This window comes from Sebastes umbrosus, chromosome 9, assembly GCF_015220745.1.
Source record: "Sebastes umbrosus isolate fSebUmb1 chromosome 9, fSebUmb1.pri, whole genome shotgun sequence".
Taxonomy (NCBI): Eukaryota; Metazoa; Chordata; class Actinopteri; order Perciformes; family Sebastidae; genus Sebastes; species Sebastes umbrosus.
The window spans coordinates 755,198-782,585 of NC_051277.1; the positions used below are offsets into that span (position 1 = coordinate 755,198).

The window sequence follows — 27,388 nt, forward strand, 5'->3', positions numbered from 1 at the left end:
TCGATCAGAGTATTTCTGTGTTAGTGAACCTCCTGAATCTAAACCTTCACAGTTCTTCTCTCTGAGTGGGAGAGCTGACAGCAGCAGCAGCAGAATCCTCCCCGTTTAGCACATTTACATGAGATAAACACCAACTTCACTTATTCTCACCGCTGTGAAACCGCCACCGTCGTGCAGCCGTAATTGTGCCGTCCTACTGTAAATTATAGTCATACGCTGCTTTTCTTCAAAACAAAAACAGCTGCAGCACAAACAGCTCAGATGTCTGAAACGTCTGAGACGCTCCAAACCGCACCGAAAAAACATCCCTTTATCAAGTCACGTCGTCTCAACATTAAAACCTCAATGTCTGACACTTTCTAATATTTATATTGTGTATGATCTTGTTCCTTCATTGATGCTATAAGATGTTAATTAAATATTCACACCAAAGACTATTTCATCAAATAGAAATATTCTATTTCTGATCGTTGGAAACATCTGGATCTCCACTAGAATTTAAAATATAGTATTAATATAAAGTTGTGTGGGTTCAGACGTTGCTTTGTATTGAACGCTGAAGAGGTTATTAAAACTATGCTCTTATGTGATGTTGAAGATGGAGCGTTTATTAGTTAGGAGTATAAAGAGCTTCATGGCCACTGACGCTTTGAAACAAATTTCATTTTTTCCTGTTTGATGTTTGCAAGAATCTGGACGTCCAAATCAGCCGTTTTAAAAGTAAAACATACAACTTTATCGACCTTTTACTACAAGCTTTGTCAAGCTCTGGATTCCTGCAGGTACTAATAATAATAATAACTTGGATTTATATAGCGCCTTTCAAGAAACCCAAGGACGCTTAACAAAGACGTAAATAAACACAACAATGGAACATAGCAGTAGCTAGGGGCCATAGGCCTTGGTGAAGAGGTAGGTCTTGAGTAGTCTTTTGAAGGTGTCCAGAGATGGTGCGTTGCGGAGCTCTATGGTAAAGTTCACAGTCTTGTGTGAGGGATGGAGAGCTGACCCGAGCCTGAGGATCTCAGGTTCCGAGGCTGTGTGTAAGGGTGGAGGAGGTTAGATAAATACTGAGGAGCCAGGGCATTGAGGGATTTATAGGTGAGGAGGAGGATTTTGTAGGTGATGTGGAGGTGGATGAGGGTGGGGGTGATGTGCTGCCAGGGCTTGGTGCGGGTGAGAACCCTGGCAGCTGAGTTTTGCACATACTGGAGCCTGTCCAGGGCTTTGCTGGGAACCCCGGACAGAACTCCATTGCAGTAGTCCAAACGGGAGGGGACGAAAGCGTGGATGAGGGTTTCTGCCACAGAGTCAGAGAGTGATTGCCGAGAAGAGAGATGTTTTTTTAGGTGGAAGAAGGCGGATTTGGTGATGAACCTGATGTGAGACTGGAATGAGAGAGTTGGGTCCAGGATGACACCCAGGTTGCGGACTTCCGAGGATGGGGAGAAGGAACAGCCGTCAACGTCCAGGTGTAGATCTCCAACCTTCTGGAGCAGGGCCTTGGGAGCCACAACCATGAGCTCGGTTTTGTTGCTGTTGAGTTTTAGGAAGTTAGATGACATCCAGATTTTTATTGCATGCAATCAATAGAATAGAAATAATAGAATATTAAATAATACAAATCATTTCATATGAATCTTGTAATGCAATGTACTGAAACGATGTACGCCGTGTATTAGCAGGAATCTGGAGATATGATCAACCCGTTCTCTCCCAACTCGTTAAATACCGCCGTTTGGTCAGCGCCCCTCGGCATCAGAAACCGTCGCACGGAGGCGCCCTTTAGCAACAGTATGTCACCAACCGGGCTTTCAACTTACTCCAATGTAAACCCACCCGCGGCGTTAATAGACGGTCGGAGCGGTGACGTAGTATTAATAGCATGAGAGTCTGTTCAGGGCGGGATGGAGGGGAGGTGGACGGGTCCAACAAACACAGGCTGGTCTCTTCCACCGTTAGAAGATATACCTACAAAAGGTAATTCATATTTATCCCACTAAATCAAGTAATGTGTAATTCACATAATCATGAACCAGCAAGTATAAAGAGCGACAAAACTACAGAAGAAGATCAGAAATATGTGAAATATAAACAACTAAACACGACCGTGACGTAAAATCTACCGTATATATACTATATATATATATATATATATATATACATAAAACTGAAAGTGTTCCTATTTAAAGGGTGATTTTTGACTACCCATAATGCACCTGTTGCTCAGAGATGCAGATGATTGCATAACATTTGCATATCATTAAGCAGCCTCTGAACGTTTTGTACCAGGTTCTCTCTGTTCCGGTCCTCTCTGTGATGTCATAGCGGCCTTCATCTCTCTGAGGCGGCGTTTGACCACCACGCTGTGACCTGAACCTCCTCGCCCGCCTCTCGCTGGGGTTCGCCATCAATTTCCTGCGCCGGGGATGAAACCGTGGCACATCCTTCCACCTCCAGCCTGCCAATTACCCATCCTCGCATCGTCCTCGCTCGACCCGCGACCCCGTAGCCGAGCGGCGATGAAAGTGTAGAGATACCGAGCACCTTATCCATATTCATCCGCCAGGTAACCTCTCTGTGCGCCCGGCGGGGGGGGGCGGCAGGGGGGTGGCGGGGCGGAGGGGGGGTCCACCTTGTCCTCAGAGTCCAGCCGGCCGATCCAGCCAATTAGGGAAGCCGGTCTCAATAGAAGGAGGTCTGGATGGGGTTCAGTCAGAGCTGTTGTCACGGCAACGGAGGGCTTTGATGCTGCTGTTGTATTGTGAGGCGAGGGAGGGAGGCGAGAGCAGACAAAGAGCGGAGGGACGGCGGCGGGGGGGGGGGGGGGGGGAGGTCAAAGTGAAGAGGAGCGATGAAGGTAAACGGAGGAGAATAAAGATCAGTAACAACCCCCCCCCCCCCCCTCTCCCCCCCACCAACCCCGCCCGACTCCATCCAGGAAGTGGACAGCGGGACGACGTCTGGGCTCCACTTGGCCCCGAGCCTTGCTTTGCAGGATTTAGACGAGATTACGGGGTTTTGGAGGAGGGGGGACGTCAGACGAACAAAAACCGATGGCTAATCCGTAGTGACCCCCTGCTAATCCACTTATTTGCCAGGTATTAACGTAACGATCCTTCCTAAGTTAATAAGGTTTCCCCTCATCCGGCCTCCAACACAGCAGGAGGAGAGGAGGAGGAGGAAGAGGAGGAGCAGGGACCTCCCCTTCATGTCAGCATCAACACAACAGAAGTTTTGTGTTTCTTTCGGGTCCTCAACAACACTGCCAGACCCCCCAGTGTGTCTCCATCTTTACAGACTTTATTTTTAATTTGACTGGAGATCTAAAAGTTTCCAAAGATACCAAAGATACCAAACGGCTGAATTTAGTGTCTAAAATGATGCCCTGAATATCTTCATTGATGGAATCAGCTGAGGCTGTCACGGTGAAGGAATTTCCACTGCAATATGCTTTATTATTATCTTTTCAGTTTTGCAAATGACTGCTTTGATCCTGATTTTAGTGCCGTATAAGTAAGCGTTATTGTTAGGTTGTTATTAGGTTGTCATTAGGTTGTCATTAGGTTGTCATTAGGTATAGTGCTGCTTTTTAAGATGACAGTTTTAAAACAAATTCAATAATTAGTTTATCGTTAAATGCAGAACACAGAAGGGCAACGAGGAGCAGCGTTTTTTTACCGCTGATATTCTTTGGTCGCGTCTGGTTGCGATGATACGGAAGTAGAAATATGGGCACAAGGTGGCATACTTCCTGTGGATGAAGGGAAGGCTGGAGCACGTAGAGAGAGAGGACGGACCTGCCGGTCTATCTGGAGTCATTTCTCCTCCATTGTTGTTGTCGTCCACTGACAGTGACGAGCGGAGTGTTTTACCCAAAGTTGAACATTTATGAACTCAGCGACCAGAAAAAAACCCACCAAACGTGCAGCGTTCAGAGCCGTATAGACGCTCAGCGCCTCGTTAAACTGCCGCCTTTTGTAGCATGATGTAAATATGCGGCGCTCCGGTTGCTAATAACTAAAAAAATTATAAAAAACATGAGCATAGCGGTGGTGACCATAAAAAAAACATGCAGTCTTGGGTTCAAATAGGAAACAAATTCTCTACAACGGTTCGTTTGATATCTTACAAAAAGGTAGTCATCATTTTTTGTGATTTTCCTACGAATGTCCAGCAACACGTGCTCGTTACACGCACACAGTCTTTTCAAAATAAACCTCACCGTGCTCACAGGAAACTACTTGTTTAGGTTTAGGCAACAGAACTACTTAGGTTCAGGAAAACATCGAAGTTTGGATTAAAATTGATTCTGGTTTCACACGGAGCCGAACGCCGGTCTCCTGGTGTCGTGTTTTTTGACCCACCCGTCCACCCCCACCTCCTCCCTACACGGCGTTTCTCACTCTTTATACTTCCTGGTTCACAAATACATGGATTACATATGATTTTGTGGGTTATATACAAATTACAGTGCATTAATTTTCATAGGTATAACTTCAAACGGTGTTTGAGACCAGCCTGAACTAGGCTATATGTCACTCAGATTAAACATCCTGTAGATTCACGTGTCCAAAGGAAGGTGGAGGTCAGAGTAACCAGGAGGGACACACAGTAGATGTTGTGATCTCAGAAGCCGTCAGAGTTGTTGCTTAAAGAGTTGTTGCTTAAAGAGTTGTTGGGTTCTGTTAAACTTTAGACATTTCAAATGAAACCTGTTTCTGCTGCTGAAATATTCTCTGCATCATTTTCCACCAAATCTATGAAAGTTTTTCACCCCCAAACATTCCAGCCGCATACATAACGGCAGCAAAACGGTATAACGAGAAAAAGCAAACGAGTGCAGAACATGAATAACAATAAAACAGATGAGAGTGTGAAAGTCGTGGCAGTTTTGATTCGTTGTGTAGAAATATATGGATGGAAAAACTGAAATGGAAAAATGCACAGCGGCTTTATTAGAATGTGACAAAAACCAGCAGCCGAGCAAATGGAAGGAAAACGGCGTTCGATATGAAAACACACAAAAGATATGAAATATGTGGAGTGTGAAAAATGATAAAAAAAAAAGTCTGGATTTATGCAGAATGTAAAACATCACAGCTGCAGGGAGGAAAATATGTGAATTTAAAGTTGAAACGTGATGAGAAAAATCTGCGTTTGACACAGAAGAATGAAGGGAGGAGGTCAGGAGAGGACGAAGAGGAGAGGAGGAGGAGGAGGAGGAGGAGGAAAGAGGTTTGAAGGAAGGGAGGAGAAGACGGAGGACGGAGGGATTAGACGGATTCTGGCAGGTAAAGGAGGTCGTTAGCCGGGATCGAGCTAATTAAAATGTGATTTGTGCTACAAGCAGCTTACAGCCGGCTGCACGGAGAGAAGGAAGACGAGAAAAGAAGCTGAAACAAAAAAGGCAATTTAGACATATTGTGGTTTTAATTTATGTCCGTCTCTGAATGGACGAGCATTTCCTCCAAGAAAAGAAAGAAGTGAAAAGCATCACACTCTTTGAGCTCCTTTAGTCCAGTAAAGGTCCGACCTTCGACCTTCCTTCAGCCTGCTGGAGGCGGTTTGTTGGTGTGAACTGGTACAAATGGACACTTGAAGAACCAGCAGAATTCTGACTTATTATCTCCCGTCATGATTTGGATTTAGCGTCTCATAATTTTACGACTGTGCATAAATACACTGGGTTTTTTATCCCGGTGGGAACGGACTTCCTCAGAAGAGTGATAGCAGGAGAGGTGACGTCGATGCCGGAGAGAGAACGAGCAGAGATAAAGCACCGTGCACGCTCACACGGCCGGGTCCATAAAAGCAGAATTTACAGGATGCTGTGACTTAATAATATAAATGCAGACTACTGTATTAATTGGAGACTTGTACATGGTTGTCTGTTGTCTATAGGCCTGCGACACATAGATGGATTACTAAAGGTCCTCCTGGCTTTCAACGACTAAATGTCACTCAGAGAGACTCAACATAACTACAAAGACACCAAGACAACTACAAACATGCACAATGACTACAGAGAGACACAAAGAGACACTACATGACCACAAAGCTGCTCAAAATGACTACAAATAGACACAACACAACCACAACGAGACACACAGGGTTGCTACAAAGAGACACAAAATGACCACAAAGAGGCACAACCCAACTACAAAAAGACACAAAGCAGCTACAAAGAAACACAAAACAACCACAAGGCGACACAAAATGACTGCAAAGACACAGCAGAACTACAAATAGACACAGGACGAAGACAAAGAGACAAAAAATTACCAGAATGAGGCACAAAACGACGACAAAGATGCATCCACAAAACGACTACTAAGAGACACAAATCAGTTACAAAGAGACACAACACAACAACAAAAAGAAGCTAAACAGCTGTTTTCTGTCGGTCTGACTCCTGTGACGGACAGGTGGGTGGGGGTCTTCAGCATGTCTGTCCCGGGGACACAGTGTCTCATAATACGTCCACGCTGTGACAGCCTGGTTACCTGTCCAGGTAAACCAGCCCTGTAACCATGACAACATCACAACCACTCGAAATACACCCGGCTGTGTTTACATCACTCTGTATTCATTTTATATCACTTATTTCTGCTGTTTGATTGATTCTTCCTCCTCCTCCTCCTCTTCCTCTTCCTCCTCCTCTTCCTCCTCCTCGTCCTCCTAGTCCTCCTCCTCCTCCTCCTCCTCCTCCTCCTCCTCCTTCTCCTCCTCCTCTTCCTCCTCCTCGTCCTCTCTCCTCCTCCTCCTCTTCCTCCTCCTCCTCCTCCTCCTCCTCTTCCTCTTTGAAGCAGTTGGATATTGGATTGTGAAATGTTTCTGTGTTGTATTGATTTCTTCTTTCACTTCAGAGCAGCCCAGACGGCCTTGACTCCGGCGTACAGTACTGTACTGTATGTGTGTGTTCATGTATTTCTGCCAGCGAACATTCAGCTGCTTCTCTTTGGCTTTTTCTGCTGATTCACTTGTTTCATTCATTCACACGGAGACGTCCAGAGTTTAACAGTCTGATGGACATGATACCTGAAATGTAATCTCTCGACCGTGGTCTGAAAGCGGACCTTACGGTCGAGCTTTGCTTCGAGTATCCAGATGGATGTGTTAAAGTGGGAAGAGAGGGACTTCTTGTGTTCTTCTAGGAGGCTGGCTATGGCTGCCATGTTGAGTTCATTGCTAATGTTAGCTTCCCCCACGGGGGAGGGGGGTAGGGGGTGAGGGGTCGGGGGATTGGGGGATTTGTTGGTTTGCTCTTTCTTATTCTGTAGTCTTGTTGCCATATTTCTGTTGTCAGTCGTTCGAAGTTACTACATCGTTCACTTCTCAAGTTTTAAAGAAGTTACGGGGTGTTGAAAAGTTAGAAAGGTTTAGAAAAGTAAGGAGGACGGGAGGACGGGAGGACGGGAGCGAGACACGGTGCGTTTCTACATCATCGTCTTCAACCGGAAGTCAGTCGCCACATTATCATGTACAATATTCAGAGAGATATACAGCGCAACTACAAAGAGACACAGAGCAGCTACAAAGAGACAGAAAGAAACAGGTAATTTAAAGCCGACACTTTTGAGTCCGTCTCATTAGAGATACTCACTGCTAGAACACCACATGTGGATTAATCCACCACTGAAAATAGTCCCCAACAAAGTCACTATCTCCTCCTGTTTGGTAACGTTTGCTGAAGACTCCAGTGAGCAGCTGTTTGGTAAAGTTTGCTGAAGACTCCAGTGAGCAGCTGTTTGGTAAAGTTTGCTGAAGACTCCAGTGAGCAGCTGTTTGGTAACGTTTGCTGAAGACTCCAGTGAGCAGCTGTTTGGTAACGTTTGCTGAAGACTCCAGTGAGCAGCTGTTTGGTAACGTTTGCTGAAGACTCCAGTGAGCAGCTGTTTGGTAAAGTTTGCTGAAGACTCCAGTGAGCAGCTGTTTGGTAACGTTTGCTGAAGACTCCAGTGAGCAGCTGTTTGGTAACGTTTGCTGAAGACTCCAGTGAGCAGCTGTTTGAGGAGATTACTGAGCCTTTTTTTTAAGTCAATTTTGCTGTATTATAACATTTGCAGCTAAACTGTTCTGAAATCTGCACTTCTAACTGCATTATCACGTGACAACAACAGCGGACACGATGTTCTCTGAGACGCATCATCAGTCTGAGAGATGTTTCGCTGCAGGCCGCGCCTCTTTCACAGAAGCTATTCGGTGGCATCGTCACGTTTCACAAATGATTGTCATTTGCAAATTGCAGATAAATTTGTGAGTCACAAGTGCGACGTTTGTTTTGATCGGTGATACGTGTCGAAACCAGCGAGAGGAAATGATCTGGTGTTGTAAAATTGGGTGAAATGAGCTCCTGGTTTCCTCTGAAATGAACCAGTCGCTGCCTGTAAGGGAGGAAATCTAAAAACTGATGGAGTGATTTGGAAAATGCGACTATTTGTGGTTAATAGGAGAAAACGCCGGCATTGTTCATGTTTTGGAAGTGTACACAAACCATTACCTGTGAAATGAAACATTTCCGTCTCTCCTTTTTCTTCCGTCGCCTCGCTGATTTATTCTGGGTTTCATCACATTATCAGATATTTGATGTGTTTCCATACGAGAGGAACAAGACATTCAGAGACAAAGAGCTTCCCTTTGCTTTGCAGCCTGATTCCTTCTCCTCCACGCCGACGGGTTCTCTTTACTAACTGAATTAGAAACATTCAGTTGTTTTTCTCTGCAGCTGAATTGGACCGAGCGAGCCTGAGGGGCGTTTGGCTAAACTGATATAAAAATATCTTTAATCATGCTGCGAGTATGTGGGGACTGTGAGAAAATAGCATGAAAGCGAGGGGAGATGTACTAAATGGAAAGTGGAATGCTGTAATTGTCCTTTAATGGACGTTTGCTAAAGTGTGAAATGCTTTTGAGCCGGTCTGTCATCATCACAGTCGTCCATAAATAGGCACAATGAGCGCCGCTGATGAGGCGTCCTGTTGGATTTGCAGCAGCAGAGATCTCTGACAGACGCTCAGACACATCCAGGTTGGTTCGGCGGAGGCCGGCCGGCGACTGCACGCTGAATCGGCTTCCTGTGATCCGCTCGCTGTGATTGGATTAAACCGTCATCCGTGGCAGATGATCTGCCCGTCCACCCACACAACAACAGCCATATCCCTGCCGATCCCCCCCGATCCCTAAGCAGATTTGACAGACAATAGCATTATAGCTCCACCACATGTCTTTCATTAACGTGGGAGGGGGTGAAGAGGATGAGGAGGTGGAGGAGGAGGAGGAGGAGGAGGAGGCAGGTGAACCAGGCCAGACCGCCGTGGTGCTCCAGACTCACCAGGTTCAGATCAGAATCCTTCTTGTTCTCTGATAACGTGCACCGATGAAAGGCTGCACGCTGAAACGATGAGTCAATTAGCAGAAAATTACATTTTTGACATTCAATTAATTGCTTGAGTCATTCAGAAAGCAAAAGTGCCAAAAACATCTCTGGTTTGAGCTTCTCCCAGCGTGAGACGATGTGCTGATTCTCTCTGTTGTCTATCTTTTGTAAAGGGAATATCTTTGGTGAGACAAAACAAAACGACTGCTGGTAAACGGTCGATGGCGCCCTCCGGGTTGGGAGTGAGTCACCGCCGTACGGAGGGAGTTCAGGTATCTGGGTTGTTACCAGTGAGGGAAAAAGGATGGGCGGTTCGGTGCAGCGTCAGCGTAACCATTGTGGTGAAGAGGGAGCTGTGCCGTAAGGTGATCCTCATGATCATGAGCTTTGGGTAGTGACTGAAAGAATAAGATGGCGGATACAAGCGGCCCAAATGAGCTTCCTTCGTAGTTTGGCCGGGCTCAGCCCGAAGGCCCCGACACACCGAGCCGACAGTCGGCTGGCGGACAGTTTGGGGCCGCCATCGAGCGTCTGTCTAGTTTTTTCGGTGTGTCCTTCAGACCTGTAGTCTGCCCGTGTTGGAGGTTTTTCGGCAGATTCAGCATGTTGAATCGGTGGCGATGCTCGTCTGTGAGAGAAATCACTCTGATTGGCTGCACAGCTTCAGCGAATCAGTGCACGAGAAGAGAAACGTAACTGAGGAAAGTAAGCTGAGTAAAGTCAGGAGGACACACACAGAAGACTCTTCTCATTTTCATCTTCATCTCATCTGATCGTTCCAAGCACATGAACATCTGGAATGAAGCTAAGTGGTGAGAGAGAGTCTTGTATATCCGCCGTCTTCCGGTTTCCCTTTTTGAATGATGAATACAGACTATACTGCCGCCTGCTGGTGAGGAGAGTTATTTCATCTCACGCAGGTGCAGAACGTACGTGGTAGTCGGCCGTCGGCTGGAGTCTTTGCGGTGTGTTCGAGTGCAACTTGTTGGCCAAGACAAAGGAGATGTGAGGCAACGCAATAGGCGGCCTTCATCGCCGCTAGTTCTCTGATGTGGGTTTGGTGTGTCTGGGCCTTTAAAGAGAGGGTGAGGAGCTCAGACATCCGGAGGGAGCTCGGAGTAGAGCTGCTGCAGCTGAGGTGGTTCAACATCTGATCAGGATCCTCCTGGACGCCTCCCTTTGGAGGTTTTTCCGGGCACATCCAACTGGTAAAAAGCCCCGGGATAGACCCAGAACACGCTGCCTGGGAACGCCTCCCCAGGAAGAGCTGGAGAAGAAGAGAGGGACGTCTGGAATACTCTGCTTTTCAGGCAGAGTATTGACGAATGCAGATTGACCCATATTAGGGACTGAAAGTCCGGCTATCTCTGCTTCTGCTTTGACTCTTGTTTGTCTCATGTGAGTGCCCCTCCTTCATGGCACCTTCAAGTAGCCTTCACATCCCAGTACTCAGGCTAGTATCACTGTGTTTCTGAGAGGACTGTGGGACAGTAGTGGAGGAGCTCTGTGAGCATTAGGACAGTGAGTATAGTGGATGCTCCCAGGTGTTACTCAGTCGTTGGGACTCAGCTTGTTTCTGAGCTCACATCCCTCCAGAAACAGGTTTGAGCTTTTCAGATTTTAGGATATAAAAAGAAAGAAATCAATGTGAGCAGAGACACTCAGCAGCTGCTGCAGAGACTCAGCTTCACTGACGGCCAGAAGTGTGTGGACACGGGAAGGAATACACGCTGCTGTAACTGCCTCCGCTCGGCTGCAGTCTCACTGTTAAAGATGTTTCCTGCTCCGTGGTTGTTTAGGACGGACAAACAGAGGAAGTCCCAGCAGAGTTCACGTCCTGCTCCTGACTCCTGACCAGCATCAGGACCGGAGCGGTCGGAGAGCAGACGCTGCATGTTAACACGCCGCACGGCCGTGTTTGGTGATTCTGAACGCGCTCCGTGATCCTCCAGCCGAAGGCCGCCGCTTTCACGGCCTCGGCTCCAGAAAATCCCCCCCGAACCGGCGGAGAGCTTCAGGTGGTAGGACGGGAGGTCCCAGAGGAGGAGAGAGAGAGAGAAGAGGAGGAGGAGGAGGAGGAGGAGGAGGAGGACGATAGAGGGGAAAGAGGAGGAGGAGAAGGAGGAGGAGGAGGAGGAGGACGACGATAGAGGGGAATGAGGAGGAGGAGGAGGAGGGGCGACATGGATAATAATGACGATGAAAAGGAGAAAAAAATGAATGGTGAAGAGGAGGAAGAGGAAGAGGAAGAGGAGGAGGAGGAGGAAGAGGAGGAGGAAGAGGAGGAGGAGGAGGAAGAGGAAGAGTGTTTTTCACGGTTTGAGTCCAGAGTTCTTTGTTTTGCTTGTCGCAGCTCGTCTGCCAGCAGGAGGCGCTGAGCTGATCCTGGATCAGACCATCTGGTAGAGAGCTGGCTGCTGACCCTGAAAATGAGATGACACACACACACACGCACGCACGCACGCACACGCACAGGCACGCACACGCACACACACGCACACATACACACACACACACACACACACACACACACACCCACACTGGGATTGTGTTTTGGTTGATTTGGTGGTGAGGAATCAGCTCAGATCATCATGTGATCTGCTGACCATATGACTATATGACACCCGTCCGTCATCCTGGTCGGGGTCGTGCGGGGTGATGGATCCTCTCCCAGCATGCACTGGGTGAGAGACGGAGCACCAGTAGTCCTTCATCAGCTGATTGTTTCCTCCGTTGTCATGACTTCAGTTCCCTGTCTTCCACTGGGTCACCTGATGAAGACCTCTACAGCTGAACTAAAGAAAACCTTGAAATGATGGACCGTCATCCTGCAGCCGCATCAACCACACAATAACGGGCAATAAGAACGCCGTTCTTACCTTCGGCGTGTCATTTCACACAATGGAGTCTGGACTGACTACAATGTGAACGCATCCATGTGGATGTCTCCGCTCAGAGCTGGTAATGTAGAATAAAGAGATAGAGAGACGGCTGATGGAGGGAGGAGAGAAGAGGAGGAGAGGAGAGGAGAGGAGGAGTGGAGAGGAGAGGAGGGGAGGAGAGGAGAGGAGAGGAGAGGAGATGAGAGGAGGAGGGAAGAGGAGAGGAGAGGAGAGGAGAGGAGGAGAGGAGAGGAGAGGAGGAGAGAGGAGAGGAGGAGAGGAGAGGAGAGGAGAGGAGAGGAGAGGAGAGGTGGATGAGTCCAACAAACAGGACTTTAACCAGGAGACGACTGTTTAGTTTAGTTAGTGACATTAGTGACGCATTTTCCGTACTTCTTTTCCATTGTTTCTGTATTTTACTCAGTTTACGTTCTTATTTTAAACCCAACCATGATTGTCTTTCTAAACCTAACTGAGTGGTTTTGTCACTCCTTGCCGATGCTGCACCTTCATACGCAAGTTTAATATAGAGAGCTACAGGAATGAGTCCTAAAACCAGGAAGTGAGTCAGCATTTCATCACTTCCTGTTCCCTCGTCTGGATGTCAATGGGTTTTTAGTTAGATGTCTGAAATCAGGTCTGTTTAACACAAGCTGAAGACATTTTAACGTTTTGTTCTACGACATAAAATATTTCAGTACGGGTCTACTGGACGCTTTGGATGAATTACCTCTGGTAGTAACTGTTCATCAAACGGTATTTGTTTTAGTAGCAGTGAGCTAGCTAGTTCAGTGATTCTTCAGGGTGGTGCTAAAGGGAAGTCATGCAGGTATATATATGTACTGTATATATATATATATATATATATATATATATATGTATACTGCTTATATGTTACATAAATAGATATAAATATCTTCAAAAACTATTTAGGAAATGTAAATAAATCTCTGTACTGTGTATTTTATTTCCTTATAATGTAAAACCTGGTAGCTGTACATCTACTATATAACATAGTTCCTACACTCACCTGACTGAACACGCACGCACGCACGCACGCACGCACGCACGCACGCACGCACGCACGCACACACGCACGCACACACACACACACACACACACACACACACACGGTCTCCGTAGTGTCAGTGTTGGTTAGCAGCAGGGACATCCGTCATGCTGCTGGCAGGCTGCAGCATCACTGAGGACCAGAGGTCAAAGGTCAGAGGTCACTGTGGGAGACAAGGACAGAGCCAGGGGCAGCACACACACACACACACACACACACACACACACACACACACACACAGTCACACACATACACATGGTGATGTACACAAATGAACATATAGTGACACACACACACACACACACACATTGTGTCCCTGATGTCATGGTCACCTCCCCTCCAGCAGAACAATGTTTCCTCCCCCAGAGGACGACAAAGTCACCACTCAACAACCTTCCCTCTTTCCTTCACTCACCTCCTCTGTCCTTCCTCCTCTGTCCTTACCTCTCCGCCCCATACCTTACGTTCTGTTTCCTTTCCTCCTCCTCCTCCCTCTTTTCCTTCACTCACCTCCTCTGTCCTTCCTCCTCTCTTCCTCTCTCTTTTCCTTTACTCACCTCCTCTGTCCTTCCCTCTCCTCCTCCTCTCTCTTTTTCTTCACTCATCTCCTCTGTCCTTCCCTCTCCTCCTCCTCTCGTCCCCACACCTTACGTTCTGTTTCCTTTCCTCCCCATGCCTCCTCTCCTGCCTCCTCCCCATGCCTCCTCTCCTGCCTCCTCTCTTGCCTCCTCTCCTGCCTCCTCCCCATGCCTCCTCTCCTGCCTCCCTCCGTCCTCGTGTCTCTGTCCATGTAGTTAATTGGTTGTTCATAGATGAAGCTCGTTAAGCTCATTAGCTGTACAGAGTGCGGTTAAAGAGAGAGAGAGAAGACAGACCACAGCTGTCCTGCCAGATGTGCCTCTCTCCCTCTCTCTCTCTCTCTCTCTCTCTCTCTCTCTCTCTCTCTCTCTCTCTCTCTCTCTGGTCAGCTGGTCTTGTGTTTTATAATCTGTGGTCAGATTGACAGCTGTCAGTCAGAGTTGCTCCACTATCTTCAACAGAGGCTTCACAGTTTTATCTCTATCATGGATTCAAAAGTGAAAATATTGATCATACCAGCATGAACAGGATCAATAATACGTCTGATATATCAGACAGTTCAGGTAAGAATGAAACTAGATGTGAGCATGTGAGAGTCATTTTACTAACGGTCAAAGTTAGTGAGAAGAGTGACACATCACAAACACTCACGTCTCTAAAATACAAAACCCTGTCCTCCAACACCTCTCCTCTCCTCTCCTCTCCTCTCCTCTCCTCCTCCTCTCCTCTCCTCTCCTCTCCTCTCCTCCCCTCTCTCCTCTCCTCTCCTCTCACCTCTCCTCTTCTCTTCTCGCCTCCTCTCCTCTTCTCTCCTATCCTCTCCTCTCCTCTCCTCTCCTCTCCTCTCCTCTCCTCTCCTCTCCTCTCCTCTCCTCACCTCTCCTCTCCTCACCTCTCTACTCCTCTCCTCCTCTCCTCTCCTCTCCTCTCCTCTCCTCACCTCTCCCCTCCTCTCCTCTCCTCACCTCTCCTCCTCTCTCCTCTCCTCTCCTCCTCTCCTCTCCTCTCCTCTCCTCCTCTCTTCTCCTCCTCTCCTCTCCTCTCCTCTCCTCCCTCCAGTCAGTCCAGACTACAGGCCGTTGGCTCAGTGTGGTTTTAGTTGGACAGCTGTTTTATTGTTTAGTCCAGCTGTTGTTGTCGACCGTTAACGTTACCAGGAATATTTTGCTGACTCATTCTGAGACTAACGTTAGTTTGGTATTGTAATTTATGTTTAACCCATGTTTATATTTTAGACTTCAGTGGACGTCGGGTAGAGTTAGCTCCAGTTTAGACCGGAAAATGTCCTGGTGATTTTTTGCCAGAACATTATCTGTTCTTCTACGGATTTCTGTCTTAGTGTGCATGAAAATGACATTAAAATAAATGGAGGAAGTGTTGCTCTGTGTTCAGGAACAACAGCTCTAATTTAAAGCATTGTGTGTGTGTGTGTGTGTGTGTTTGTGCATTGTGTGTGTGTGTGTGTGTTTCATGATTCACCTGAGAAAATCACACGGAAATACGGTGTGTGTACAGATATATATCTGTCTGTGTGTGTGTACGCCGGCACGTACATGTTCAGATTCATGTTTGCTAGTGAGCACCTGTGTGTGTAGACTGTGTGTGTGCGTGTGTAGACTGCGTGTGTGTGTGTGTGTGTGTGTGTGTGTGTGTGTGTGTAGACTGTGTGTGTGTGTGTGTGTGTGTGAGGAGTTGTTTCCTCAGATATCTCACCTTTCTGACAGGAAGTCAATTTCCTATTTGCAGTTTGTTCTGGCAGCGATTGGTCCGGTCCGAGTTGATTTGTCTTCATCAGAACCAATCACATCCTCCCGCTGGGCGGACGCACGGAGATCACGGGTTGCCATAACGACCGATCGATTGGTCAGCCGACCTCTCGTTAGCTGCGATCACCGATTGCTGGCGCACGCTTCTGCGTTTAAACATTTAAATCTGCAGTTTTGACAAATATATTGACCATTTGTGTGTACGTGTACGTGTGTGTGTGTGTGTATGTATTTGCATGTGTGTGTGTGACAGTCACAGTAAAAATCTATCCACAGAAGAAAGAAAGAAAAGAGCTTTTTCCTCGTCGGCGGCGGCTGCAACCTTCGCTATTCATCACTGTCGTTAGAGCTTCAGAAGCCGCCGTATTATTCTGTTATGCAGTTTGCTGCTTCTCTCTTTGTGTGTGTGTGCGTGTGTGTGTGTGTGTGTGTTGTTGCTCAACTCTATCTGGAATTGAAACGAACTCCGCAGCGATAGATACAGCAGCTATTTTCTCCTCTGTGGCTGACCTAATTGTGGGCTCACTCGACCAACCGCTGAGTTTGTTTGGCCGCTTCGTTCTGCACTCAGAGTCTCATGTTAATGTTCATACAGGGCTCATTAAAACAGCACAAAACATGTCCACCACGCGCACACACGCACGCACGCACGCACGCACGCGCACACGCGCACACGCGCGCACACACGCACACACGCACACACACACACACACACACACACACACACACACACACACACACACAAAGATCAGTGACTTCTGCATACAAACTGTACTTCAGGATTTCTTCACATTTTCCACCTTTTTTTTAAACAACATAACTTTTTAGCATTTAACCCTGATCAATCATCCTGATCGGCTCACACTGATCATCATGTTTAATGAGATGCAGCAGAGTTGAGCCCCAGTTTCTGCATCACAGTACACACAGTATTCTACACAGTATTCTACCCCTCGTTCCAGTACCATGGCAGTTAGAGGGTTGTCAAGTTGTCCATCCGGTTTGAATGAATGTTATCAGCCCATTAAATGGGCGTTATCAGGGGTTATCAGTCTCATAGATGTGGTTCAGAAGAGGCCTACTACGACCACTAGTAGGTTTTATCATTGGTCGACCCCCAAAAAGAGGAATAAAACAAGACGACAATGACCTCTAGCGACCGTAATAATTATGACATGAGCACAGGTGGAAGCAGGCGGCAACTTCTGGTTCTGAAAAGTGAAACCAATGCTGAAGTGATGGCCAAAAACCAAGATGGTGACGGAAAAAAAACAAAGTGGCTACGGACAAAATGCCGAACTCGAGGCTTCAAAACCGTAGTCCACCAAATCCCGTCAAAGAACGTATATTTATAAGAAGTGAAAGTCAATTGTTCGTTCCACTGCAACATCAGCGTTCAGCAGCAGAGCTACGCTTCCGCCACGTTAGACTGAAAGCGACTACCGGACACCAGTTAAACGTCCGCCTACAAATGATGTCTATTCTATTGTCATAATCTACCAACACGGCCTGTGTGGAACAATAAAATATTATAAATATAATAAGCGTTTTCAGTCCAAAATGGCGTCTGTTGTAAAAAAAAAAACCCCACCAGAGTTTCGTCTCTTTGCTTCCAGACTCTTTGACTGAGTCTCTCTGTTACTGAGCAGAAATCACTACAGCAGAATCCTCTACCATGAAGGTGTTTTCATAAATACTACTACTAATACTACTGTAAGTACTGACTGTACTCCCTGAACTAGTTTCTGTGTGACTGTTGTTGGAGACGGGATTGATAACGTTAACCTGTCGTCTGACATCATAAACAAATATGTGTGATGCAGCTTCACCTGCATGAACTCACCGTTAATCAATGATGCCGGCTCCATTACGCTCCGAGTTAATCACCGTTCCTCTGGAAGTGTTCGATGTGAAGCATGAGTCACCGCCGAACACACACACACACACACACAGCAGGATCTCCTCTGGCCTACACTCCTCAGATAACAGAGGAGCTGAAGAGGAGGCGTTCTCGTTAAAAGGATTGGGCTGGCTGAGGTTGGCATGGCGACCTCTGCCAAGGCAGCTCTCCAAAAGTTTCATCTTTTTCCTTTTCTTTTTATTCAGTCATGAAAAGGCTTTTTTCTATTTCCTTTTATTTCTTTTTTTCAAACCGGAGCGCGAGACGGTTGAACTCTAAAAGCTGGAGGAGATCAGACAGAGAGAGGGGCGGCACAGACGGCGGCGGTGGCGGTGTGTGTGTGTGTGTGTGTGTGTGTGTGAGGGAATCAGAAAGGAAAGGCAAACAAAGCGAGGTACGAGCCGTATATATACCGCCGCCATCAGGTCAGCTTCAACCCCGTCTCCAGACTCTGTTGTCTGTCGTTGAATGGCGTCGGCGAGGTCACGACTCGCCACCGCCGCACAGCTCGGCTCATTGTTTGACTTCGCTTTGCTCTGCGGTGCGGCTTCAGTGAGCGTCAACAGGCCAGTAAATGAAGAGCTGTGTGTGTGTGTGTGTGTGTGTGTGTGTGTGTGTGTGTGTGTGTGTGTGTGTGTGTGTGTGTGTGTGTGTGTGTGTGTGTGCGTGCGTGCGTGCGTGCGTGCGTGCGTGCGTGCGTGCGTGTGCGTGTGTTGTCGGGGGTGTGACGGCGTGGAGAGAAGGTGTATTGTTGTCGTGGTCACACATGAGAGGAAGCAGTTCAATGAACTTCCTGTTTCCTGTTCCTGCTTATTTGACATACAGGCTGGAGATGAAAGAGAGAAGAGGAAGTCACAAGTATCAGTGTTTCTGATACCTTTACCAATACTACCTCTACTAATACTACTACTGATACCTCTACTAATACTACTACTGATACCTCTACTAATACTACTACTGATACCTCTGCTAATACTACTACTGATACCTCTGCTAATACTATTACTAATACTACTGTTGATACCTCTACTAATACTACTGCTGATACCTCTACTAATACTACTACTGATACCTCTACTAATACAAATACTACTGCTGATAACTCTACTAATACTACTGCTGATACCTCTACTAATACTACTGTTGGTACCTCTACTAATACTACTGCTGATACCTCTACTAATACTACTGTTGATACCTCTACTAATACTACTGCTAATACCTCTACTAATACTACTGTTGATACCTCTACTAATACTACTGCTGATACCTCTACTAATACTACTGCTGATACCTCTACTAATACTACTGTTGATACCTCTACTAATACTACTGCTGATACCTCTACTAATACTACTGTTGGTACCTCTACTAATACTACTGCTGATACCTCTACTAATACTACTGCTGATACCTCTACTAATACTACTGTTGATACCTCTACTAATACTACTGCTGATACCTCTACTAATACTACTGTTGATACCTCTACTAATACTACTGCTGATACCTCTACTAATACTACTGTTGATACCTCTACTAATACTACTGCTGATACCTCTACTAATACTACTGCTGATACCTCTACTAATACTACTGTTGATACCTCTACTAATACTACTACTGATACCTCTACTAATACTACTGCTGATACCTCTACTAATACTACTGCTGATACCTCTACTAATACTACTGCTGATACCTCTACTAATACTACTACTGATACCTCTACTAATACTACTGCTGATACCTCTACTAATACTACTGCTGATACCTCTACTAATACTACTGTTGATACCTCTACTAATACTACTACTGATACCTCTACTAATACTACTGCTGATACCTCTACTAATACTACTGCTGATACCTCTACTAATACTACTGTTGATACCTCTATTAATACTACTGTTGATACCTCTACTAATACTACTGTTGATACCTCTACTAATACTACTGTTGGTACCTCTACTAATACTACTGATGATACCTCTACTAATACTACTGCTGATACCTCTACTAATACTACTGCTGATACCTCTACTAATACTACTGTTGATACCTCTACTAATACTACTACTGATACCTCTACTAATACTACTGTTGATACCTCTACTAATACTACTACTGATACCTCTACTAATACTACTGCTGATACCTCTACTAATACTACTACTGATACCTCTACTAATACTACTGCTGATACCTCTACTAATACTACTGCTGATACCTCTACTAATACTACTGATACCTCTACTAATACTACTGTTGATACCTCTACTAATACTACTGCTGATACCTCTACTAATACTACTGCTGATACCTCTACTAATACTACTGTTGATACCTCTACTAATACTACTGTTGATACCTCTACTAATACTAATACTACTGCTGATACCTCTACTAATACTACTGCTGATACCTCTACTAATACTACTGTTGATACCTCTACTAATACTACTGCTGATACCTCTACTAATACTACTGTTGATACCTCTACTAATACTACTACTGATACCTCTACTAATACTACTGTTGGTACCTCTACTAATACTACTGTTGATACCTCTACTAATACAAATACTACTGCTGATACCTCTACTAATACTACTGTTGGTACCTCTACTAATACTACTGTTGGTACCTCTACTAATACTACTACTGATACCTCTACTAATACTACTGTTGGTACCTCTACTAATACTACTGTTGATACCTCTACTAATACTACTGTTGGTACCTCTACTAATACTACTGCTGATACCTCTACTAATACTACTGTTGATACCTCTACTAATACAAATACTACTGCTGATACCTCTACTAATACTACTGCTGATACCTCTACTAATACTACTGTTGATACCTCTACTAATACTACTGTTGATACCTCTACTAATACTACTACTGATACCTCTACTAATACTACTGTTGATACCTCTACTAATACTACTGTGATACCTCTACTAATACAAATACTACTGCTGATACCTCTACTAATACTACTGTTGGTACCTTACTAATACTACTGTTGGTACCTCTACTAATACTACTACTGATACCTCTACTAATTACTACTGTTGGTACCTCTACTAATACTACTGTTGATACCTCTACTAATACTACTGTTGGTACAGCTACTAATACTACGGCTGATACCTCTACTAATACTACTGTTGATACCTCTACTACCTATACCAAGTACTACTGCTGATACCTCTACTAATACTACTGCTTGATACCTCTACAATACTACTGTTGATACCCTCTACTAATACTCTACTGATACCTCTACTAATACTACTGTTGGTACCATTCTACTAATACTACCTGTTGATACCTCTACTAATACAAATACTACTGCTGATACCTCTACTAATACTACTGTTGGTACCTCTACTAATACTACTGTTGGTACCTCTACTAATACTACTACTGATACCTCTACTAATACTACTGTTGGTACCTCTACTAATACTACTGTTGATACCTCTACTAATACTACTGTTGGTACCTCTACTAATACTACTGCTGATACCTCTACTAATACTACTGTTGATACCTCTACTAATACAAATACTACTGCTGATACCTCTACTAATACTACTGCTGATACCTCTACTAATACTACTGTTGATACCTCTACTAATACTACTACTGATACCTCTACTAATACTACTGTTGGTACCTCTACTAATACTACTGTTGATACCTCTACTAATACAAATACTACTGCTGATACCTCTACTAATACTACTGTTGGTACCTCTACTAATACTACTGTTGGTACCTCTACTAATACTACTACTGATACCTCTACTAATACTACTGTTGGTACCTCTACTAATACTACTGTTGGTACCTCTACTAATACTACTGCTGATACCTCTACTAATACTACTGTTGATACCTCTACTAATACAAATACTACTGCTGATACCTCTACTAATACTACTGCTGATACCTCTACTAATACTACTGCTGATACCTCTACTAATACTACTGCTGATACCTCTACTAATACTACTGTTGATACCTCTACTAATACTACTGTTGATACCTCTACTAATACAAATACTACTGCTGATACCTCTACTAATACTACTGTTGATACCTCTACTAATACAAATACTACTGCTGATACCTCTACTAATACAAATACTACTGCTGATACCTCTACTAATACTACTGCTGATACCTCTACTAATACTACTGTTGATACCTCTACTAATACTACTGCTGATACCTCTACTAATACTACTGTTGATACCTCTACTAATACTACTGCTGATACCTCTACTAATACTACCTCTACTAATACTACTGTTGATACCTCTACTAATACTACTGTTGATACCTCTACTAATACTACTGTTGATACCTCTACTAATACTACTGCTGATACCTCTACTAATACTACTGCTGATACCTCTACTAACACTACTGCTGATACCTCTACTGATACTAATACTACTACTGATACCTCTACTAATACTACCTCTACTAATACTACTGTTGATACCTCTACTAATACTACTGCTGATACCTCTACTAATACTACCTCTACTAATACTACTACTGATATCTCTACTAATACTACTGCTGATACCTCTACTAATACTACTACTGATACTTATACTAATACTACCTCTACTAATACTACTACTGATATCTCTACTAATACTCCTATTGATACTAATACTAATACTCCTACTGATACTAATACTAATACTACTACTGATACTAATACTAATACTACCTCTACTAATACTACTACTGATACCTCTACTAATACTACTACTGATATCTCTACTAATACTACTGCTGATATCTCTACTAATACTACTGTTGATACCTCTACTAATACTACTACTGATACCTCTACTAATACTACCTCTACTAATACTACTACTGATACCTCTACTAATACTACCTCTACTAATACTACTGCTGATACCTCTACTAATACTACTACTGATACCTCTACTAATACTACCTCTACTAATACTACTGTTGATACCTCTACTAATACTACCTCTACTAATACTACTGCTGATACCTCTACTGATACTAATACTACTACTGATACCTCTACTAATACTACCTCTACTAATACTACTACTGATACCTCTACTAATACTACTACTGATATCTCTACTAATACTACTGCTGATACCTCTACTAATACTACTGTTGATACCTCTACTAATACTACTGTTGGTACCTCTACTAATACTACTGCTGATACCTCTACTAATACTACTGTTGATACCTCTACTAATACAAATACTACTGCTGATACCTCTACTAATACTACTGTTGATACCTCTACTAATACTACTGCTGATACCTCTACTAATACTACTGCTGATACCTCTACTAATACTACTGTTGATACCTCTACTAATACTACTGTTGATACCTCTACTAATACTACTGTTGATACCTCTACTAATACTACTGTTGGTACCTCTACTAATACTACTGTTGATACCTCTACTAATACTACTGCTGATACCTCTACTAATACTACTGCTGATACCTCTACTAATACTACTGTTGATACCTCTACTAATACTACTGTTGGTACCTCTACTAATACTACTGCTGATACCTCTACTAATACTACTGTTGATACCTCTACTAATACAAATACTACTGCTGATACCTCTACTAATACTACTGCTGATACCTCTACTAATACTACTGTTGATACCTCTACTAATACTACTGTTGATACCTCTACTAATACTACTGTTGATACCTCTACTAATACTACTACTGATATCTCTACTAATACTACTGCTGATACCTCTACTAATACTACTGCTGATACCTCTACTAATACTACTGTGGATACCTCTACTAATACTACTGTTGATACCTCTACTAATACTACTGTTGGTACCTCTACTAATACTACTGTTGATACCTCTACTAATACTACTGCTGATACCTCTACTAATACTACTGTTGATACCTCTACTAATACTACTGTTGGTACCTCTACTAATACTACTGCTGATACCTCTACTAATACTACTGTTGATACCTCTACTAATACAAATACTACTGCTGATACCTCTACTAATACTACTGCTGATACCTCTACTAATACTACTGTTGATACCTCTACTAATACTACTGTTGATACCTCTACTAATACTACTGTTGATACCTCTACTAATACTACTACTGATATCTCTACTAATACTACTGCTGATACCTCTACTAATACTACTGCTGATACCTCTACTAATACTACTGTGGATACCTCTGCTAATACTACTACTGATATCTCTACTAATACTACTGCTGATACCTCTACTAATACTACTGTTGATACCTCTACTAATACTACTGTGGATACCTCTACTAATACTACTACTGATACCTCTACTAATACTACTGTTGATACCTCTACTAATACTACTGTTGATACCTCTACTAATACTACTGTTGATACCTCTACTAATACTACTGCTGATACCTCTACTAATACTACTGTTGATACCTCTACTAATACTAATATTACAGGTATAAATACACATGTCGTAACTCTCTCTCTTTGCATTTCCTGCTACTACTTCTGCTGTTACTACTAATACTATGGCACCATTACTACTACTGTTAGTATTCCTTATACTGCCTCTTCCACTGCAGCTCTTGCTACTACCTGGCCACCACTACTGCATCTAGAACTGCTATTACTAATGCTATTGCTACTACTACAAATAGGCCTACTTCTACTAATACTGTTTACTGATTGTTCTCCTAATACTAGGCTGTTACTGCTACTGTAGCTATAAGCACTAGTACTGCTGCTACTACCGCTATTACTGTTTCTACAACTGCTTCTACTGCTACTACTACGACTGTGACTACCAGCAGTATTACTGCTACTACTGATGTTACTACTAATACTACTGACACTATTACTGCTACTGTTAGTATTCCTTATACTGCCGCTTCCACTAATACTGTTAATACTGCTGCTTATATACTTCTACTGCTGCTACCAGACCCCCACTACTGCTACTAGTACTACTATTACTGATGCTATAGTTAGTACATGTACTTGTACTTCCTGTTATCGTGCTCTTGGCGAGCTCACAGCGGGGATCTGCTATAACAAACTCCCACTCTCTGTGTGCTTCAGAATAAAGAGAATGAGATAAATGTGACTTCAGACTGGACATTAAAGTGCTTCTAATGGGCTGGAGTAATGAGTACAGATCTTCTGCCGTTCCACTGCCGTCGTATCCGGAGCGAACCTCACATCTCCGGTCCGGTTTCGTCTCATCTTGGTCCGACTGTCTACGGAGTGATTGAGAAAAAGGAGATAAAAGTCAAAGGGAGAGCTGAAAGCGATTTGACCAAAATTAAAAAAAAAAAGAGAGAGAGAGAGAGAGAGAGAGAGAGAGAGAGAACACTTAAGAGAGAAAATCGACTTTGAAAAATGAGAGAGCGAGAGTGACGGGTCAGAGCTTCACCAATAAAGCAGAAAGAAAGAGAAAAGATTCAGCCTTGGCAGGAGAAACTGAGGCGCTTTTTCCTTTTTTTCTGGTTCCTGAGAGCTCTTCAGCCGGCCGGCGGACACATTCAGCTTCCCTCTCCGCTCTCCCACAGCCATTTAACTGATTTAATTCTCCAAAATGGAGTCTCTCTGTCAGTCTGAGCCGGGGTTTTTTTTTTCTCAGCTGTCACATTTGAGACGCTCTCCTCAGCCTCTTCCTCAGTAAATCTGTTTAACAGCAGCACATAAAAAACAACATAAACTCAAAGGATGAGCTACGTAAAAACAGCACAACAAGCACGCCGGAACCTAATAAAGACGGCAATACAGCTGACTACTGACAATGTTGTCTAATGCAAGGCAATAAGCTAATGCTAACTGATGAAGTAGTACAGACAGGCAGACTGTATAGGGATGATACGGAGAAGGGCTGGAGGCTGACAGACAGCTGATATCTGACGAGTCGGAGGAGTTACATTTAAAGAAACGCACATAACTGGTGCTGAGGCTGACAGTCAGCAAAGTACAAAATAAGGTCAAAATACAGGAATATTAGCAGGAGGATGTACCCATGGGTATCAAGAGTAAATCTGATAAACGCAAAGAGTGTGATGAAAAAAGGAACATCCCTTGTTACGCCCCATCAGTCTAGGGCTGTGGAAGCGCAACAGAAAATACTGAAAGGTGAAACGGTGGATGAAATACAACAAGTCATATGTAATTAGGTAAGTAATTATTGTTGCACACAATAATTAAACAATCTATTTACAAATACAAAAGTGAAGCGTGGGCTCAGGGTAACCCTAACCCTCACCCTAACCCTCACCCTAACCCTCACCCTAACCCTCACCCTAACCATAACCCTCAGGGTGAACCAACGGCCAAAAACAACAAACAAAACAACTTCTCAAACCAGTTCTAACTAAACCGTTTAACAAGTTCTAACTAGAAAAGCAATTTCAGAATAAATTGCGGTGTGAATGCTGGATGCTGAAGAGCTGACGCTTCACTGCACTGCTGGCGTCAATCTGTATGAAGAAGGGGAAGAAATAGGAAGAGTTGGAAAGTGCTAATGGGTTTAATTTGTATGAATATCATTGAAAAGTTGAATAATACCAATAGGTTGAATTAATAGTTTCCTGGTAACATACAATGACATTTGGGGGCTTTTATTTTGTAAAACAAGTCTCATTGGATATCCTGTTTTTAAATCTCTTGAGGCCAAATGTGTAAGTCTGTTTGCTTCCACAGCGACATTGTTTGAAAGATAGAATAGTTGTAAAGTGGGAATGGCTTTAATTGAATCTCATCATTGAAATCATTGAATATCATCCAACTGCATCAGAGGTTGCCATGGTGATGAAATCTGTTGGGTGACAACTCAGTCAGCCAGTTCATTTTAACAGGGATTAAGCTAAAGTGCAGTTCTCATACCGCTGCTTGCTAGTCAAAAAACGTAACTGCTATCGCTTAGATTTTTTCATGAGAAGAATAATGACTCTCAGATGAAGATATGGTGCGACATTTGTGTGTGTAGTGTCAAAAATGTGACCTCGGCAGCAGTTTCAAAAAGTCGTAACTTTTGCTCTGATCCAAAAATGTTTGTGAAATGTAACATGGGCCCCTATGGGAAGGTATTGTGTTGCTGTCACTTCCAGCGATTTATCGCCAAATGTGTAAGTCCGACTGATTCCATAGCTACATGAGTGTGACCGGCACAAGATTTCCAACATTTCTGTGAAGAAATTATGCATGAAGAGTGACAGCAAGTTAGAAATATTTTGTTATTTAGATTTTAAACCTCCTCTCTCTAGCTCTGAACATTCCATCCAATACACACTCAAGTCAAAATGTGAGAAAGGCATTTTTACCGAGCTTCAAACAAGGTTGAATAGTTTAAAAAGTTTAAATGGGATTTAAAAGTTGAATACAAGCACGAATATCTGAAAGATGTGGAACATTTTAAAGTTTGAATAGAGTTTCTACGTGAATGTATGAATGAGTAGTTAGCATTTGAAAATGCAAACAGAAACAAACAGAAATACTATGGGCTAAACCTAACTCCTTAAAACAGATGAAATAAACTGGCGGTTCATCCCTACTGCTTCTAGATGTTAAAGTCCCATATATTTACAAAGTTAATGTATATAACTTGTGTTAGACACCGAAGTCAATACAACAAGAGATTAAATTCCCAAAAATAAATGCAAATGTTTACATCAAACACACAGAGGAAAAAGGCTACGGCTAACACGAGCTAAAGCACACTAATACCACTCTACTACTCTAATACT

At 43.8% G+C, this 27,388-nt stretch overlaps 2 protein-coding genes and 1 long non-coding RNA gene across 3 annotated transcripts in view; 2 read left to right on the forward strand and 1 right to left on the reverse strand.

Annotated features, from left to right (window-relative positions):
* The window catches only part of LOC119494667 (protocadherin-1-like), a 224,879-nt gene that overhangs the window by 117,531 nt on the left and 79,960 nt on the right, over nucleotides 1-27,388 (forward strand).
* Nucleotides 588-3,523, reverse strand: LOC119494669. The gene is made up of 2 exons (XM_037780724.1): nucleotides 2,290-3,523; nucleotides 588-1,536 (listed from the first exon to the last, which is right to left on the reverse strand). Exons 1-2 carry the CDS (start codon nucleotides 2,409-2,411, stop codon nucleotides 978-980), a joined length of 681 nt encoding a protein of 226 aa, XP_037636652.1. The 5' UTR covers nucleotides 2,412-3,523; the 3' UTR covers nucleotides 588-977.
* On the forward strand, nucleotides 3,411-4,044 carry LOC119494670. Its single transcript, XR_005208264.1, has 2 exons — nucleotides 3,411-3,533; nucleotides 3,567-4,044. It is a non-coding gene; the product is annotated as an uncharacterized LOC119494670 (long non-coding RNA).